Source organism: Heterodontus francisci, chromosome 5, assembly GCF_036365525.1.
Source record: "Heterodontus francisci isolate sHetFra1 chromosome 5, sHetFra1.hap1, whole genome shotgun sequence".
Classification (NCBI taxonomy): Eukaryota; Metazoa; Chordata; class Chondrichthyes; order Heterodontiformes; family Heterodontidae; genus Heterodontus; species Heterodontus francisci.
Window position 1 is genome coordinate 161773665 of NC_090375.1, and position 18910 is coordinate 161792574.

Genomic DNA, 18910 nt, shown 5'->3' on the forward strand with positions numbered 1-18910 from the left:
CTATCCTACAGTCTGAAAAACAACAATTTATCACAACTCGCTGCTTTCTGTCCTTGAGCCAATTTTTTATCCAATTGGATACTGATCCTTTTCTTCCATGAGCTTCAATTTTGTTAACCAGCCTTTTCTGTTATTTTGGTTATGGTATCTATGTCAAATGCTTTCTTAAAATCCTTACAGACAACATCCACCGCATTCCTTCATCAACCTTCACTGTTATTTCATCACAAAATTCAGTTAGTTTAGTCAAGCATGATCTGCCTTTTTACAAATCCATTCTGACTATCCTTAATTAACTCAAACCTCTCCAAGTGTGTGTTGATTTTTTTTTCCTGATTATTGCTTCTGAAACCTTACCCACCATTGAAGTTAAACTAACTGGCCTGTAGTTGCTAGGATTGTCCTTACAGCCTTTCTTGAATAAGGGCGTCACATTTGCCACTCTCCAATTCTCTCCACTTCCCCACGTATCTAGGGAAAATTGGAAGATTATGGCAAGCCCTTCTGTTATTGCCACACCCACTTCCTTTCGCAACCTGGGATGGATGCTATCGACCAGATGACTTATCTACCCTAAGCATAATCAGCCTTTCAATGTGATTTCCCTGCAGATTTGCTCCTCTATCTCTTTCTCACTATTTGGAGGCCTATAGAATACCCACCCCCTCCCTCTACCCCTCCCCCTTGCATCCCCTCCTCCCACCGGCACCATCCTACACCTGTGTAGGGGCCCCAACAACCCCACTGCCTTGTGGGCGTCTCGGGAGGGACCAAGGCTAAGGGAGTAAACCCTAACAGAAAATCCGGAGCGGAACCCCGTAGGCGGTCATGTGTCACCTTTGGCATGTTTCCGGCAGTTCCTGCAGCCATACTGGTGCCAAACGTCGTGTCCTGCACTCCTTTGGACCCCACCAGAAAGGCCGAGAGGGGGGTTTTGACGACTGGGCAACTCTCAACCTCCATAAATTTGCCCAGGCATGCGCCATGGAGAGGTCACTCCATAGTTGCCTCACAGCGACTGAAACAACACGGAAGGCAGCAGTTACGGGTTATAAGTCCAGATAAATTGGCGTAGAAACTGGGCGCCACGGGTTGCCTTTGTCGGTGGGAGAGGTCATTGCACCTCACTGGACAGCTACCGCCCGCCTCAAACCGGGCAGCCCCCGGTCAATAAGGTTCTGTCCCGCCACAGTCTGCCTGCTTCAATGGGTGCTTGGAGCTCAGGGTCATTGTCCGAAAGGTGGACTGATACACCGCACCAAACAACATGAAAAAAGGAAAGAAGGTACCAGCCCTTCGCTTTGCAAGCTGGAACGTCAGAACTATGTGTCCTGGCCTGTCGGAAGACCTTACACAAATCAACGATTCTCGGAAGACCGCCATCATTAACAACGAGCTCAGTAGACTCAATGTGGACATTGCAGCACTTCAGGAGACTCGCCTCCCCGCGAGTGGCTCTCTAGCAGAGCAAGACTACACCTTCTTCTGGCAGGGCAGGGATCCTGAAGAACCAAGACAGCATGGAGTGGGCTTCGCCATCAGAAACTCCTTGCTCAGCATGATAGAGCCTCCCTCAAATGGCTCGGAACGCATACTGTCCATCCGACTGCTCACCACCTCTGGTCCAGTACACCTACTCAGCATCTATGCTCCAACACTCTGTTCCGCACCTGAAGCTAAAGACCAGTTCTATGAACAACTCCATGACATCATTAGCAGCATCCCCAACACCGAACACCTATTCCTGCTGGGGGACTTTAATGCCAGGGTTGGGGCCGACCATGACTCATGGCCCTCCTGCCTTGGGCGCTATGGCGTTGGAAGGATGAATGAGAACGGGCAGAGACTGCTTGAGTTGTGTACCTATCATAACCTCTGCATCACCAACTCGTTCTTTCACACTAAACCCTGTCACCAGGTTTCATGGAGGCACCCAAGATCACGTCGTTGGCACCAGCTAGACCTCATTGTCACAAGGCGAGCCGCCTTAAACAGTGTTCAAATCACACGCAGCTTCCACAGTGCGGACTGCGACACCGACCACTCCCTGGTGTGCAGCAAGGTTAGACTCAGACCAAAGAAGTTGCATCATTCCAAGCAGAAGGGCCACCCGCGCATCAACACGAGCAGAATTTCTCACCCACAGCTGTTACAAAAATTTCTAAATTCACTTGTAACAGCCCTTCAAAACACTCCCACAGGGGATGCTGAGACCAAGTGGGCCCACATCAGAGACGCCATCTATGAGTCAGCTTTGACCACCTACGGCAAAAGTGCGAAGAGAAATGCAGACTGGTTTCAATCTCATAATGAAGAGCTGGAACCTGTCATAGCCGCTAAGCGCATTGCACTTTTGAACTACAAGAAAGCCCCCAGCGATTTAACATCCGCAGCACTTAAAGCAGCCAGAAGTACTGCACAAAGAACAGCTAGGCGTTGCGCAAACGACTACTGGCAACACCTATGCAGCCATATTCAGCTGGCCTCAGACACCGGAAACATCAGAGGAATGTATGATGGCATGAAGAGAGCTCTTGGGCCAACCATCAAGAAGATCACCCCCCTCAAATCTAAATCGGGGGACATAATCACTGACCAACGCAAACAGATGGACCGCTGGGTTGAGCACTACCTAGAACTGTACTCCAGGGAGAATGCTGTCACTGAGACTGCCCTCAATGCAGCCCAGCCTCTACCAGTCATGGATGAGCTGGACATACAGCCAACCAAATCGGAACTCAGTGATGCCATTGATTCCCTAGCCAGCGGAAAAGCCCCTGGGAAGGACAGCATTACCCCTGAAATAATCAAGAGTGCCAAGCCTGCTATACTCTCAGCACTACATGAACTGCTATGCCTGTGCTGGGACGAGGGAGCAGTACCCCAGGACATGCGCGATGCCAACATCATCACCCTCTATAAAAACAAAGGTGACCGCGGTGACTGCAACAACTACCGTGGAATCTCCCTGCTCAGCATAGTGGGGAAAGTCTTTGCTCGAGTCGCTCTGAACAGGCTTCAGAAGCTGGCCGAGCGCGTCTACCCTGAGGCACAGTGTGGCTTTCGTGCAGAGAGATCGACTATTGACATGCTGTTCTCCCTTCGTCAGATACAGGAGAAATGCCGTGAACAACAGATGCCCCTCTACATTGCTTTCATTGATCTCACCAAAGCCTTTGACCTCATCAGCAGACGTGGTCTCTTCAGACTACTAGAAAAGATCGGATGTCCACCAAAGCTACTAAGTATCATCACCTCATTCCATGACAATATGAAAGGCACAATTCAACATGGTGGCTCCTCATCAGAGCCCTTTCCTATCCTGAGTGGTGTGAAACAGGGCTGTGTTCTCGCACCCACACTTTTTGGGATTTTCTTCTCCCTGCTGCTTTCACATGCGTTCAAATCCTCTGAAGAAGGAATTTTCCTCCACACAAGATCAGGGGGCAGGTTGTTCAACCTTGCCCGTCTAAGAGCGAAGTCCAAAGTACGGAAAGTCCTCATCAGAGAACTCCTCTTTGCTGACGATGCTGCTTTAACATCTCACACTGAAGAATGCCTGCAGAGTCTCATCGACAGGTTTGCGTCTGCCTGCAATGAATTTGGCCTAACCATCAGCCTCAAGAAAACGAACATCATGGGGCAGGATGTCAGAAATGCTCCATCCATCAATATTGGCGACCACGCTCTGGAAGTGGTTCAAGAGTTCACCTACCTAGGCTCAACTATCACCAGTAACCTGTCTCTAGATGCAGAAATCAACAAGCGCATGGGTAAGGCTTCCACTGCTATGTTCAGACTGGCCAAGAGAGTGTGGGAAAATGGCGCACTGACACGGAACACAAAAGTCCGAGTGTATCAGGCCTGTGTCCTCAGTACCTTGCTCTACGGCAGCGAGGCCTGGACAACGTATGCCAGCCAAGAGCGACGTCTCAATTCATTCCATCTTCGCTGCCTTCGGAGAATACTTGGCATCAGGTGGCAGGACTATATCTCCAACACAGAAGTCCTTGAAGCGGCCAACATCCCCAGCTTATACACACTACTGAGTCAGCGGCGCTTGAGATGGCTTGGCCATGTGAGCCGCATGGAAGATGGCAGGATCCCCAAAGACACATTGTACAGCGAGCTCGCCACTGGTATCAGACCCACCGGCCGTCCATGTCTCCGTTATAAAGACGTCTGCAAACGCGACATGAAATCGTGTGACATTGATCACAAGTCGTGGGAGTCAGTTGCCAGCATTCGCCAGAGCTGGCGGGCAGCCATAAAGACAGGGCTAAATTGTGGCGAGTCGAAGAGACTTAGTAGTTGGCAGGAAAAAAGACAGAGGCGCAAGGGGAGAGCCAACTGTGCAACAGCCCCAACAAACAAATTTCTCTGCAGCACCTGTGGAAGAGCCTGTCACTCCAGAATTGGCCTTTATAGCCACTCCAGGCGCTGCTTCACAAACCACTGACCACCTCCAGGCGCGTATCCATTGTCTCTCGAGATAAGGAGGCCCAAAAGATAGAATACCCTAGTAATGTATCATACCCTTTTTGCTTCTTGACTCTAACCAAATGGGTTCTGTCCTTGCCCTCTCAAGTAGATCCCCTCTTTCCAACACTGTAATGTCTTTCCTAATCAGTACTGCCACCCCTCCTCCCTTATTTCATTGTCTATCTTTTCTGAACCCTTTGGGCTGGATTTTTATCTCGGAGGCGAGCTTCAAAAGTGGCGGGGTTCACACGTGGGATTTGCCCCGCTGAGCCGCTGCGATATTTAGTGTGGCGCCTCATTTACATGGAGAGGGAGGAACACCTGCCACCCCCATGATGTAGGGGGCGGGCGCTCCACCCCCGGCAATGGTGTCCCATGCCATTTTTAAAGGGCTTCATGCCCTACAGGTCCATTTTAATTTTTAAAGATACAGGTCTGTAAAACATAACATTGAAACTTTATCAGCAGTTTCAATCCCCTCTTTCCCCCCACCCATGACCAATCAATAAATTGCCTTCTCCACCACAAAAAAGTAAACTTTCGATCCCGAACTTCCCCCACTCCGAACCTTATTAACGAGACCTTCAACACCTTCCCACCTAGCCCTCAACCAATAGCAAGAGTTTTCCCTGTTCCCCTCCCCGCCCTGCAAACCTCACTCCTCCCCCCTCCCCACCAGTGTTCTGCCACGGATCTCCAAACAGAGATCCGAAGGCCCGGGCGTTCCGGCAACTGGCCGGAATATCGGAGTGGGAGGGCCATCGCGACGAGGTAAGTACTTGTGCATTAATTAACATTTATTTAAATATTCAAATTAAGTTTCCATCGCCAAGCGGTGGGGTTCTGCCACAAGGCCTCGTCGATAATATGGGGGAGGGGCCTTCCTGGCATTGAGGTCCATGGCGGGCCTCTCCCAGAGGTATTTTCCGGGCCCCCCTGCCACAACCCCCCAACATCAGGGGGCTGGTTAAATCCAGCCCTTTGTATCCTTGTATAATTAGTGTCCAGTCCTCACCATTTTTAAGCCATATTTCCGTTATTGCCACTACATCAGATTCCCATACTGTTATTTGTGCTTGTAGCTCACCAGTCTTATTCACTGCACTTTTTGTGTTTACGTGCATGCATTGTAATCCTGTCCTTGCATTCCTCATAGCCCTTCTCTGTCTGTACCTACCTAATATGGAACTATTTCCTTCTCTATTACTGTCCACCACTCTCATATTATGCACCTTATTCCTCTTTTCTACTTTTATGTGCCATTGTGTTTCAAAGGCTACTTGTGCTAGTGACTGAAACATATATGGAGCAGCAGAATGAGGTTACCTTTATTCAGTGTTCATATTTTCATTTATTGTGTTACAATACACTTCAGGGTTTCATGTAATGCTAAAGAATGAACAGGATTATTTTACTGTCTTATAACACATTCTAAGCCCTTTAAACAAGTCTCTTTACATTCTATTGTCCCAAAACAAACATTACATTTCTTTCTGTAATGGTGCATAGAAGCAGTGTGCTACCAAAATTATGTTGTCTAATTGTAGCAAAGGATAATTTTATTGCTTCAGAATTCTCCTATTGTAAAAACCACAGGGGAATACAATTTGTCAGTTATAAAGCACAATTGCAAGGCTGTGAGTATATGTAAACATGCACATATATGTGTGTGCATGTTTACGCATGTGTGTGTGCTTGAGTAAGGGTGTTTGTTCATGTGTGTATGTATGTGAGCATGGGTGCATGTGGGTATGTGCGCATGCTTGTGGGAGTGTGTGCGCATGAATTCATGGAGGCATGTACATGTGTGTATGTAGATGCTTATGGACATGGGTGTATTGAGTATGTTGTTACCTGCCTGACACTTAATATTTTGTGCTGGGCTCTGTTACTGTAGGCATCTGTTTCCCTGGTAATTGGAAAGAAAGGGATGGGCATTTATCCATCCAAGGCATCTGCTTTCCTGGCACTCATCTTTACTGATAGTGTTGGGGAATGGCACATTTTTTCGATATCAACCACTTCAAGGTCAGTTGTATCATAACACATAAAAATGCAGTTTGGAACACTCATTATACTGGCCCAGCAAATATTATCACAATCCCAATCTCCATGGAGATTCTGTCTCTCTCTTTCTCTTTGCCTCTCCCTCGCTCAGTCTCATTAACACCATTGAAAGAATTCCATTACCCCAAACAGTTTATTCTTTTGGTTTCTCCTAGTTGAACTGCCTAATTACAGTTTGTGTCATGTGGCAGGTAGTTTTGTGCTGTTGGGATGTGGGATGGTAATGACTAAGCTCATTTCACTTTAGATGTACTAATACTTTTCACAGAATCTTACAACAGTGAACATTAGTAAAGCACTGCAGTAATGATGTATTGTGGAATTGAACCAGTGTGATATGGCCAGAATAACACTATAAGGTAGAATTCCTGGTGCAATGTGTATAGGAAAATCTGGTGAAAAGAAGCACATGTCAGTAAAGGAGCCTGCTCAAGTTTTCATCATTTATTTACACATGACAGGAAATTATCATGCTATATTTTGGGCGGAAGAATGAGAAGGGGCAATATAAGCTAACATCTTAAAGTAGGTGCAGGAGCACAGAGATCTCGAGTTTAGCATATACAAATATTTGAAGGTAGCGTGATAAATTAATGGTGTTGTGAAAAAGCATACAGAATCCTTGGCTTTATAAATAGCGGCATAAAGTACAGAAGCACAGAAGTTATGCTAAACCTTTATAAATCACTTGTTAGGCATCAGCTGGAGTGTTGAGTTTAATTGTGGGTACCACAGTTTAAAAAGAATGTCAAGACCTTGGCAAGGTGACAGAGGAGATTTACTAGAATGCTACCAAGGATGAAGGACTTCAGTTATGTGGCGAGACTAGAAAATCTGAGGTTGTTCTCCTTAAAACAGAGAAGATTAAGGGCAGATTTAACAGGTGTTCAAAATTATGAGTGATTTTTATAAAGTAAAGAGAAACTGTTTCCATGGCAGGAGGGTTAGTAACAAGAGGATACAAATTTAAGATAATTAGCAAAAGGACCAGTGGGAAATGAGAATTTTTTTCCTAGTGTTCTCTTCCCACCTGCAATACTGGTTTAAAAAACCCAAGGCCAATTCATGTGCATAAAAAAATCTGTGAACTTCCTCTCTGACCCCCAGGTGGATCAAAATCAACTTTCAGGAGATCTTATTGACCATTTTTCCAGGGTTTCCACTGAAGCTACACATGGGATCAGGAGAAGTGCTACCTCTGGTGTGACAGTGGAGAATATAAAAGACAATCAGCAAGACTGGAAATATATTGCTGGTTACCACATGTCCTGCTACCACTTTAACATTAATCCATTCTTTTTCACTCCAGGTGAGCTTGAGATATTCCAGAAAAATGGGGAGCGAAGAATTCGCAGTCGACAGCAAATACCTGGTGGTACAACCTGGGGGCCTTTTGACGGCAGTATAGGAGTGACCGACAGCAGCTCGTTGGTATGTTGCCTTTTCAGTTGTCTAGGATCCAGTTTAGTTATTTTCATGCAGTAGCACTCGGCCAGGGGTTATAAAAAACCTTTGTATTTATTGCTTTATTTACATCCATGTTAAAATGCAATACTTGCTAGTTACTATCTGGAGCTGTTTATATGAAATGATAGTAAACTGACAAATTTTGTGATGAAAAATTTCTTAACAAACAAATCTCTGCACAAAGTGGAGGTCAATTGCTAAGAGCAGAAAACTAGTCAATGTTTGTCAACAACATTCCCTGATCTGGTCAATAAACCTGTTGTTAATTTGTTGATTAAAAGAAAATTGAATGGCTCTATCCGACTCCTAAATTGCTCAGAGTTAACTGCACTGTGAAGTGTGATGCAAATTAGTATAGACTAGCAAGGTTCCAGCTTCACTCCCTTGAGGTGTTGAATTTCAGCTGGCATAGTTGTAGGGGGACTACTATCCTGAGAACTTCAAGATTAGTTAGTAAATTGTAATTGTGGTGAACTCATTACCCTCAAAATTGGGCCCAAAAATAGCTACAGGAATTGCAATGTGGGATTCCCCCGTGCCCATTTCTTCCAATGTAGGCAGTGTGCAAACTTCATGCTGCCAATTACTTTAAATGATTGTAGTGTGCAGCAAGTGCTAAATGCACTGTTGAGTGGTGACAGGGGGCCCAAAATCATGAAAGGCTAGCATGATTTAAAACAAGCCTGTACCTGTTAGGGAGAGGTGCATTGTGGCTGGAGCAGTGATTTTCCCATGGGGGGCACTCAATTCTTTTGGGCCTCCTTATCTCGAGAGACAATGGATACGCGCCTGGAGGTGGTCAGTGGTTTGTGAAGCAGCGCCTGGAGTGGCTATAGAGGCCAATTCTGGAGTGACAGGCTCTTCCACAGGTGCTGCAGAGAAATTTGTTTGTTGGGGCTGTTGCACAGTTGGCTCTCCCCTTGCGCCTCTGTCTTTTTTCCTGCCAACTACTAAGTCTCTTCAACTCGCCACAATTTAGCCCTGTCTTTATGGCTGCCCGCCAGCTCTGGCGAATGCTGGCAACTGACTCCCACGACTTGTGATCAATGTCACACGATTTCATGTCGCGTTTGCAGACGTCTTTATAACGGAGACATGGACGGCCGGTGGGTCTGATACCAGTGGCGAGCTCGCTGTACAATGTGTCTTTGGGGATCCTGCCATCTTCCATGCGGCTCACATGGCCAAGCCATCTCAAGCGCCGCTGACTCAGTAGTGTGTATAAGCTGGGGGTGTTGGCCGCTTCAAGGACTTCTGTGTTGGAGATATAGTCCTGCCACCTGATGCCAAGTATTCTCCGAAGGCAGCGAAGATGGAATGACACAATAATGACACATAATGGCAGAGAGCAGGCTCCAAGATTTTCTGACACTGCACTGGAGAGCTTGGTGGAGGAGGAGAGATGTCGTCTAGCCACTGGGGACCAGGAGACCCTCCAGACAAACTTTGCAAAGTCAGTGGGACCAGATAACCGTGGCAGTCAATGCCAAGAGTCTAGTCCCGAGGACCTGGATGCAGTGCCCCAAAAAGTTCAATGACCTTTCTTGAGTGGACGAGATCAGTGAATTCATTGTCAGTTGCAATATCCCACCAACTTCCCCACACACTGCTCAATATACCACACCACACTTACCTACCAACCATATCTCTCAATCACAATTTGTGCCAAATACTCATAGCTTCATCTCACCCTCACACATTTAGCACTGCTGCAAGCCTCACACCCACATCTCACAGCTCGCACACGCTGCCAGTTAGCCAATCATAACAGCCAGATCACCCAAACACATTGCACCACCATTCAGTGGCACACTTCGCTCTCTCTTGCAGGACAAGGTGATGCATAAACAGAGGCAGCAGGAGCTAACCAGCAGGGGACAGGTACGGTTGCATGTCCTTACCCCAATGGATAAGATGGTGCTCACTATCATTCAAGCAGCCATGACTGAGGCTGTGGTTGCAGTGGGACTGAAACCATGGTGAATGACGGTATCATCATACCTAAAGCAACTTCTCAAGTTCCACTTGCCCCTCATCCAACCACTCTGATTTAAAGCTGCAGATGGTGTAAGCAAGAACATCTTGCTTCCCCCCCACCCCGCCCCCCCCCCCCCCACCTCCCCTCACCACAACCCTACCCTTGTGCGTTTCTCCTTTCAGATACCCAGGGGCTGCAATCTGGCTGGGCAGTGGTAGAGCAAGAGGTAGAAGAGCAGCAGGACATGATGCACTGTCACTCACTCTCAAACTTGCAGCCACCATCTCAGATACTGACACTGTGGATACTTCAGAGGATAGTTTGGAGGCAGGATCTGCACACAGTGAGATAATACGCACAAGTGGCCTGCAGCCGGGGTGAGGTCAAGGGTAGCACAGGTACCAACTCACCAGAGCATGAGGTCACATACAGGTGCGGCTGCAGAGCATTCAGATGAGGACCTCAATGCAGAGAACCTACAGAAAAAGGTTGATGGCTATACACAATGAAATGCTTGCTGTACATGCAGTCAGGCCTGTCAGAAAGCCTATGGTTAGTGTCAAGCAGCATGGAGGAGGCTAGCACCAACTTTGCAAAGGGCTCTGCATAGAGCTTGAAGCCGATACTTTCCAGCATTGAAGTGGTGACCAACTCCATTAACACACTTGCAGACCCAACCATGATGCAGCATCTGATGGCTAACATCTCCGCTTCCGTTGAAGCACAGATGCAACCCAACATTTGGGCTGCCACACAAGCTCAGACTGCTGCCATCATTGCTGCAGTTCCTAGAGTTCAAAGGGCCTTGCAGGCTATCATAGCACTTCAGCAAATGTCCTCCAAAAGATTACTAGGATTGCTGAAGCACCGTATTGGGGGAGTGGTAGTGGCTCCATGGAGCACGAACTTGCTGTCCTCTGTCAGGATGACAACATTTGTTCTCCCAACATTGCCATTCTACCAGTGTTCTTGCTGCTACCTGTCAGCCTGCCAACTCAGACTGCTGCCACCCATGCTTGTGGTGGAGTCCGATGCTGGGCTTTTTAGGTCCAGAGCTGCTTGAGGTCATCTTGCAAGGCCATCTTCACTGAAGGTCAGCAGCCTTCCACCAGCTGTGCCATAGCTACTGGGGTGGCACTGCATAGGAGCATTAGGACAGGCAAAGGCACAAGGAAAATAGGCACTAAGGAAATGTGCAAGGTTGATTAGTTGACATTTGTTTGCAATATGGCATGGTTTGATTTATAAATTTGGTTTGGAATGTTTATTTTGTGGTGTCTTTTTAGCATTGTGCCCAAGCAGATGCTGGGATGCCCAGTAACAGAGGGAAAATAAGGTCTGAAACTATTGGTGAATGAGGAATTGGGTTTGTGTTTGCTGGTATCACAATCAGATGAGTCGATCACGGATTGCCTGATCAGAAAGGGGCTTTGTTAATGTCTTTTCCCTTTTTCCTATTCCTCTTCCCCCCCCCCCCCCCCTCCTTCCTCCCTCTTCCCCCTATCCTTCCTCAGCAGGTCACCGGATAGCTGGTGGCTTGGGATGTGCCCTCTTGGTGGTAGAATTGTGCAGCATATGCTCTGTCAAGTACGGCAAGGCTCCTCCATAGTGGTCCAGGCAGCGGAAGCGTTGTTTAAGTGCCCCAGTGGTCTGGGCTGTCACACTTCATGTGACAGCATGGCTTTCATTATATGCCTGCTGCCCATGTGTGCATGGGTTACGCACTAGAGTCATAAGCCATGTCGTCAAAAGATAGCCCTTGTCGCCCAGTAGCCACCCTCGAGTTTGTCGTAGTGGTTCAAGTGCATATGGCATAGCAGGCTGCTGCAGAATGAAGGCATCATGAATTCTGCCAGGATACCGGGCATGATGTACTGCTTATGGTCACACACCAACTGAACGTTGAGGTAGTGGAATCCCTTTTGGTTGTGATACATCACAGAGTTGACCTATGGCACTGATCAGTCAATGGCACCCTGCACTGCTTGCTTCTCACTGGCAAGAGAGAATGGATGCACTCAGCTCTCTTGAAATATAGAGCCACAGTGACCTTCCTTATGCAACAGTGGATGGCAAACTGGGAGATGCTCAAATATTGCCTGCTGCAACCAAAGGCATAAAATTCATGACCACGGTCACCTTCACAGTCATTGGCAATGCCATCCTCCCTCTCCTGTGAGGTTGCATATGCGTCTGCAACCAGTGGCAGTTTTCAGTGAGATTATCCTTAGTGAAACGGAGACATCTGACACACTGCTCCTTGCTGAGATTAAGATGGGAGGATTGCTGAGAGCCCTTCCCCCACTCTTCCTCTTCCCTCGTCCAGCAATTTGTCCTGCTCAGTATTGCCTCATTCTCGCTGTCATGCTATAGTCCAAGGGGGTTGCATCCTACTGCACCCATGTCTGGGAGCAAGTGTTTGTGCAGAATCTTTGAATTCAAGACACAGTCCTTCAGCATATGCCACACTGCTCTCGAGAGACTCCAGCAGCTTTAAGCAACTCTGGAAACCAGCAAACACTTAGACGATCACAGCAACGGCCAGTAGAAATCAATCAGGAACTAACCTGAAAGAAGTTGATGATCCCTTTAAATAGTGTTGGTGGGGGCTCCGTTCTGTTGCTGAATGTGTGTTCAACAGTGCAAGGTTGAGAGAGGCATTAACTGGAATATTAAAAATCTAAAATGGCAGTGCCGGCATCATATCAGCATTACAGGACGTGTTACACCAGAAGTGTGTGCATGTGCTACAGATGCCATTTTGATGGCAAATGACACTCCTAGTGCTGAAAAATAGAGTGCTGAGGAGCTGAATATTGTGGCTTCTATGTTGTCTGAACTAGGAATGTTAGCACTGTGTTGTATGAATTATGGACTGTAAGCACTGTGTAGTGATTGAATTTGGGACTCCTAGCACTGTGTGTTGTCTGAACTTGTAACTATTGGTACTATGTTGTCTAAATTCAGAGCTGTAGCACTGTGTGTTTGAACTTGGTACTGTTAGCACTGTGTTATGTCTGAATTTAGGGCTGTTGGCAGTGTCTGTCTGAACTCTGGAGTTTTAGCACTGTTATCCGAATTAAGGACTGTTAATACAGTGTGTTTGTTAATACTGTGGATTTGTAAAGGGTCTCTCTCTTAAGCAGTTCCTTGGGAACGAGGATGATTTGTTTTCACTCTGGTTCGAGGAGAGATTACACAAACTAGGGCTGTATTCCCTGAAGTTTAGGAGGTTAAGGGGTAATTTGATTGAAGGTTTCAACATGTTGAAGGGAACAGATAGGATAGATTCAAAGAAACTATTTCCACAGGTTGGGGAGCCTCGGACTCGGGGGCATAGTCTAAAAATGACACCCAGACCTTTCAGGAGTGAGACAAGGAAATATTTCTACATGAAAAGAGTGGTAAAATTTGGAACTCTCTTCTGCAAACAGCAATTGATGCCAAGTCAATTGTTAATTTTAAATCTGAGATTGTTGGATTTTTGTTAATCAAAGGTATTAAGGGATATGGGACACAGGCATGTAAATGGAGTTTCGGCACAGATCTGCTATGATTGCATTGAATAGCAGAGCAGGTGGGAACGTTAGCACTGTGTGTTGCCTGAACTCGTAACTTTTAACACTGTGTATTATCCGAACTCTGGACTATTAGCACTGTGTTTTGCCTGAATCAAAGACTGTTAGTACTGTCTGTTGTCAGAACTTTGAACTGTTCACATTGTGTTGTCTGAATTTGGGGACTGTTAGCACTGTGTGTTGTCTGAATTTAGCACCATTGGCGCTGTGTGTTGTCTAAATTTGGGGCTATTAACTCTGTATGTTGACTGAATTTGGGACCGAAGTGTTTGTTTGTTACCTGAGCTCCTGTGTGTTAAGCATTGTTTGTTGCCTGAACTCCAGAGTGTTTGCACTGTGTTGTCTGAACTCTGGACAGTTCATACTGTGTGTTGTCTGATCTCTTGGACTATTAGTACTGTGGGTTGTATGAACTTAAGAGTGTTAACCCTGTGTATTGTCTGAACTCTGGAGCGATAACATTTTGCGTTGTCTGAACTCGTGACTTTTAACACTGTTGTTTGAACTTTGAACTGTTAACGCTAATACTGGTTGTGGCCTAACCAGAGCTTTTAAACAACGAGCGTATTGCGTCCGGTTCTGGTCACCACACTTCAGAAAAGATGTGAAGGTCCTTGAGAGAGTGCAGAGGAGATTTACTGGAATGGGTCCAGGGGTGAGAGATTTAGCTACAAGGTTAGGTTGGAGAAGCTGGGGGTTGTTCTTTGTGCCAAGGAGGTTCAGGGAAGATTTGATAGAGGTATACATTATTATGACAGATTTAGACAAGATAGACAAAGAAAAGCTGTTCCAATTAGCTGATGGTACAAGGACTAGGGGACACAGATTGAAGGTTTTGGACAAAAGATACAGCGGAATGTGAGGGAGAACTTTTTTACGCAGCAGTGTTAATGACCTAGAACACACTGCCCACAGGCTGGTGGAAGTGGAGACAATCAATAATTTCAAAAGTAAACTGCATGGGCACTTGAGGGAAATAAACTTGCAGGGCTACGGAGATAGAGCAGGCAAATGAGACTGACTGGATTGCTTTACAGAGAGCCAGCATGGACTCTATGGATTGAATGGTCTCCTTCTGTGCCATAATGACTCTATGTGTTGTCTGAACTCTGGGATGTTAGGATTGTGAATTGCATGAACCTGGAAGCATTTGGGGCTGTTAGCAGTGTGTGTTCTCTGGACTTATAATTGTTAACACTGTGTGTTATCTGAAGTCGAGATGGTCGGTACTCTGTCTTATTTGAACTCTGGACAATTAGCAGTGTGTGTTGTCTGAATTATGGAGTTTTGGCTCTGCATGTTGTCTGAATTCGGAAGTGTTAATACTTTGTGTGATCTGAACCTGAGAGTCTTAGCGCTGTCCACTGTCTAAACTTGGAACTGTTAGCATGATGCATTGTCTGTGTTTATGAATATAAAGAGCTTCAATGCAATGTTGCATGTCTATAGACTGATTGCCATTGACTGATCAAATTACACATTCCAGGCAAAATGCTGGCTCAGTGTGCCCATTAACACTCCCCACTTCCCTGCATTGTCTGTACAGTAGTCAACCTGCCATTGGCAGAAAACACCTTAATTTGGAACACGATAGTATCACTCCATGATCGGAGGTGCTGAATTTTGGATGAGGCATTAAACCGAGGCCCCATCTGCCTGCTCAGGCAAACGTAAAAGATCCAATTGCACTATTTCAAAGAAGAGCAGGAGAGTTATCCCTGGTGACCTGGCCAATATTTTGCCCTCAATCAACATCACAAAAACAGATTATCTGGTCATTATCGCATTGATGTTTTTGGGAGTTTGCTGTGCGCAAATTGGCTGCCATATTTTCTACCTTACAACAGTGACTACATTTCAAAAGTGCTGTAAAGTGCTTTGAAACATTTGGTGGTCGTGAAAAGTCCTATATAAATCCAAGTCTTTCTTTTTTCAGTTCTTTGGTAGAGTTATCCAATTAATCCCACTCCCCTGCTCTTTCCCTATAGTCTTGTATTTCATTCCAATTCTCTTTTAATTGTTAATATTGAATCTGCTTCCACCAGCTTTCAGGCAGTGCATTCTACAGAATCACAGAATTGTTACAGCACCGAAGGACGCCATTTGGCTTCTTGTCTGTGCTGTCTCTCCAAGAGAGCAATTTACCTCGTGCTACTCCCCCGCCTTCTCCTCGTAGTCCTGCACATTCTTCCTTTTCAGATAACAATCCAATTCCCTTTTGAATGTCTCAGTTGAACCTGCCACCCCACACTCTCAGCTGTACATTCAGACCTTAACTACTCACTGCGTGAAAATGTTTTTCCTCATGTCACTATTGCTTCTTTTGCCAATTACCTTAAATTTATGCCCTCTTGTCCTTGATCCTTCCACCAATGGGAACAGTTTTTCCCTATCTACCCACTCCAGACCCCTCATGATTTTGAACACAGATCAAAATAAGTTGCTGTCTAGAAAAATGTTTCCTCATGTCACTTCTGGTTCTTTTGCCAAACACCTAAAATCTGTGTCCTCTGGTTACCAATCCTTCTCCCACTGGTAACAATTTCTCCTTATTTACTGTATCAAAATCAGTTATGATTTTGAACGCTTCTATCAGATTTTCCCTTAAGCTTGTTATGGTCCCTGTGAAGATCAACAAACCAAAATAACCAAATTTACCAAATGACCCCAATAAAAAAACAAAAGGCTAAGATTTCATTTCTGTAACTTTACTTTAACAATCAAACCAAAATCAACATAAATTAATCATGAATTAACAGACTGTCAATATATATCACAAATTGCACATTAACTGTCCGATACAACAAAGATAGATCTCATGGATTTACTGGGCAGTCCACTTAGCATATATGGCACCAATTACAGCCACAAAGTTCTTCAAAGCTCTGAACTTCCTCAGGTAGGTTGTTTTTGTATTCCGTTCCTCTATTAATAAAGTCAAGGATCCCATATGCTTCTTTAACAGCCTCCTCAACTTGTCCTGCCACGTTCAAAAATTTGGGTACATGCACCCCTAGGTCTCCCCATTCGTGCATCTCCTTGAAAATTGTATCATTTTGTTCATATTGCCTCTCAATCTTCGTGCCAAAATACATCACCTCACATTTCTGTTTCTTCTCTTTCTTCCAGGTGAGGGCATAATTTTCAGCTACAGAGCATAAGCTGGCCTCAAAGCATTGCAGCTTGTCCACTGAAGGCAGCTGAGCTACTAGCCCAACAGCAAAATACCGCTGATGCTGCAAATCTGAAATAACAGAAAATGCTAGAAAACACTCAGTAAGGCAGGGCAATATCTGTGCAGAGAGAAACAGAGTTAATGGTTTAGGTTGTTGGCCTTTCGTCAGAACTCAAGCTTCAGGTCACTCTACAAGGATGCTGCCTGACCTACTGAGTATTTCCAGCATTTTCCGTGTTTATGTTTTAGTGTAATATACACAGGTGACAGCTTAAAATCCTACACTGAACTGTTCACTTAAAAACACCGCTGGCTGTGAAATTCAGCTCCTTAACACCCAGCTTTTCGCTGCTACAGGTGACGTTTTGCCTCCAAAATGGTATCCACAAGGCACGCACACATTTCTGGTGCTGGACGGCATTTTGGTGAGGGTGTTAGCCTGTGTGTGGGAGTGTCTGCCAGAAATATGTAAAGCAAGCAGATCATGACCTCAATCAACATGCAATACTGATTTGATGGCAACAGTGCCATTTTGGAGCTCGATACTCCAGCTAATGTCCTCTTTCAACTTCGCTCAACTGAACACTCAACTGAAGGATCCTCCACTAGCGCTTTTAAAGGTCATAGAATCATAAAGGCGTAAAAGGAGGCCATTCAGCTCATCAGGATCATCAACTACTTTCAGGTTAGTTACGTCTGGCATTTGCTGCGATTGTTAACTGCTGGTTTCCAGAGTTGTTTAAAGTTGCTGAAGTCTCAGGACGTGCTGCACCATATGCTAAAAGACTTCATCCTGACTTCATAGATTCTGCACAAAGCACATGCTCCCAGACATGGGTGCAGTACTATGCATCCCCCTAGGAGTACAGCATGATGGGGAGAATAAATAGAGGGGACACAGAGCAGGGCGAGGTGTTAGAAGAGAGAGGAGGGGGAAGTGGGGTGTTTAGGGCTCTCAGCAGGAGGCCATATCCACCCAGGGTGTTCAGGGGGCAAATCTCCTCCCTCAACCTTGGGGAGGAACAGTGTGCCTGCTGTCTCAGCTTCATTAAGGACATTCTCAATGTCCCCTGCTGCAGTCACTACTGCAGCCTCAGAGCAGCAACAACATCTTGTATTTATATTGAACTCAATGTTCAGTCCGGCAGGCTGTAGTGTGCCTAATCGGTAAATGAGATGCTGTTCCTCGAGTTTGTGTTGATGTTCGCTGGAACACTGTAGCAATCCCAGGACAGAGATATGAGCATGAGAGCAGGAGGGAGTGTTGAATTGGCAAGCAACCGGAAGCTCGGGGTCATGCTTGCGGACTGAGCAGAGGTGTTCCGCAAATCGGTCACCAGTCTGCGTTTGGTCTCCCCAGTGTAGAGGAGACCACATTGTGAGCAGCGAATACAGTATACTACATTGAAAGAAGTACAAGTAAATCGCTGCTTCACCTGAAAGGGATGTTTGGGGCCTGGGATAGTGAGGAGAGAGGAGGTAAATGGGCAGGTATTACACCTCCTGCGATTGCAGGGGAAGGTGCCTTGGGAAGGGGATGAGGTGGTGGGGGTAATGGAAGAGTGGACCAGGGTGTCATGGAGGGAACGATCCCTTCGGAATGCTGACAGGGGAAGGGAGGGGAAGATGCGTTTGGTAGTGGCATCACGCTGGAGGTGGCGGAAATGGCGGAGGATGATCCTTTGGATGTGGAGGCTGATGGGGTGGAAAGTGAGGACAAGGGGAACCTGTCGTGGATCTGGGAGGGAGGGGAAGGGGTGAGGGTAGAGGTGCGGGAAATGGGCCGGACACGGTTGAGGGCCCGGTCAGCCACAGTGGGGGAGAATCCTCGGTTGAGGAAAAAGGAAGACATATCAGAAGCGCTGTCATGGAAGGTAACATCGTCAGAGCAGATGTGTCGGAGACTGAGAAACTGGAAGAATGGAATGGAGTCCTTACAGGAGACGGGGTGTGAAGAAGTGTAGTCGAGGTAGCTGTGGGAGCCGATGGGTTTATAATGGATATTAGTCGACAGCCTATCCCCAGAGATGGAGACAGAGAAGTCGAGGAAGGAAAGGGAAGTGTTGGAGATGGACCATGTAAAGGTGATTGAAGGGTGGAAATTAGAAGCAAAGTTGATAAAGTTTTCCCGTTCGGGGCGGGAACAAGAAACGGCACCGATAG

The 18910-nt window shown here is 46.3% G+C and overlaps 1 protein-coding gene across 2 annotated transcripts in view; it reads left to right on the forward strand.

Annotated features, from left to right (window-relative positions):
• The window catches only part of zfpm2a (zinc finger protein, FOG family member 2a), a 769955-nt gene that overhangs the window by 419150 nt on the left and 331895 nt on the right, over nt 1-18910 (forward strand). For both annotated transcript variants that reach the window (XM_068032297.1, XM_068032298.1), the window contains exon 4: nt 7859-7980. In XM_068032297.1, the coding sequence (XP_067888398.1) occupies nt 7859-7980 (122 nt within the window). The remainder of the gene's footprint in view (nt 1-7858; nt 7981-18910) is intronic.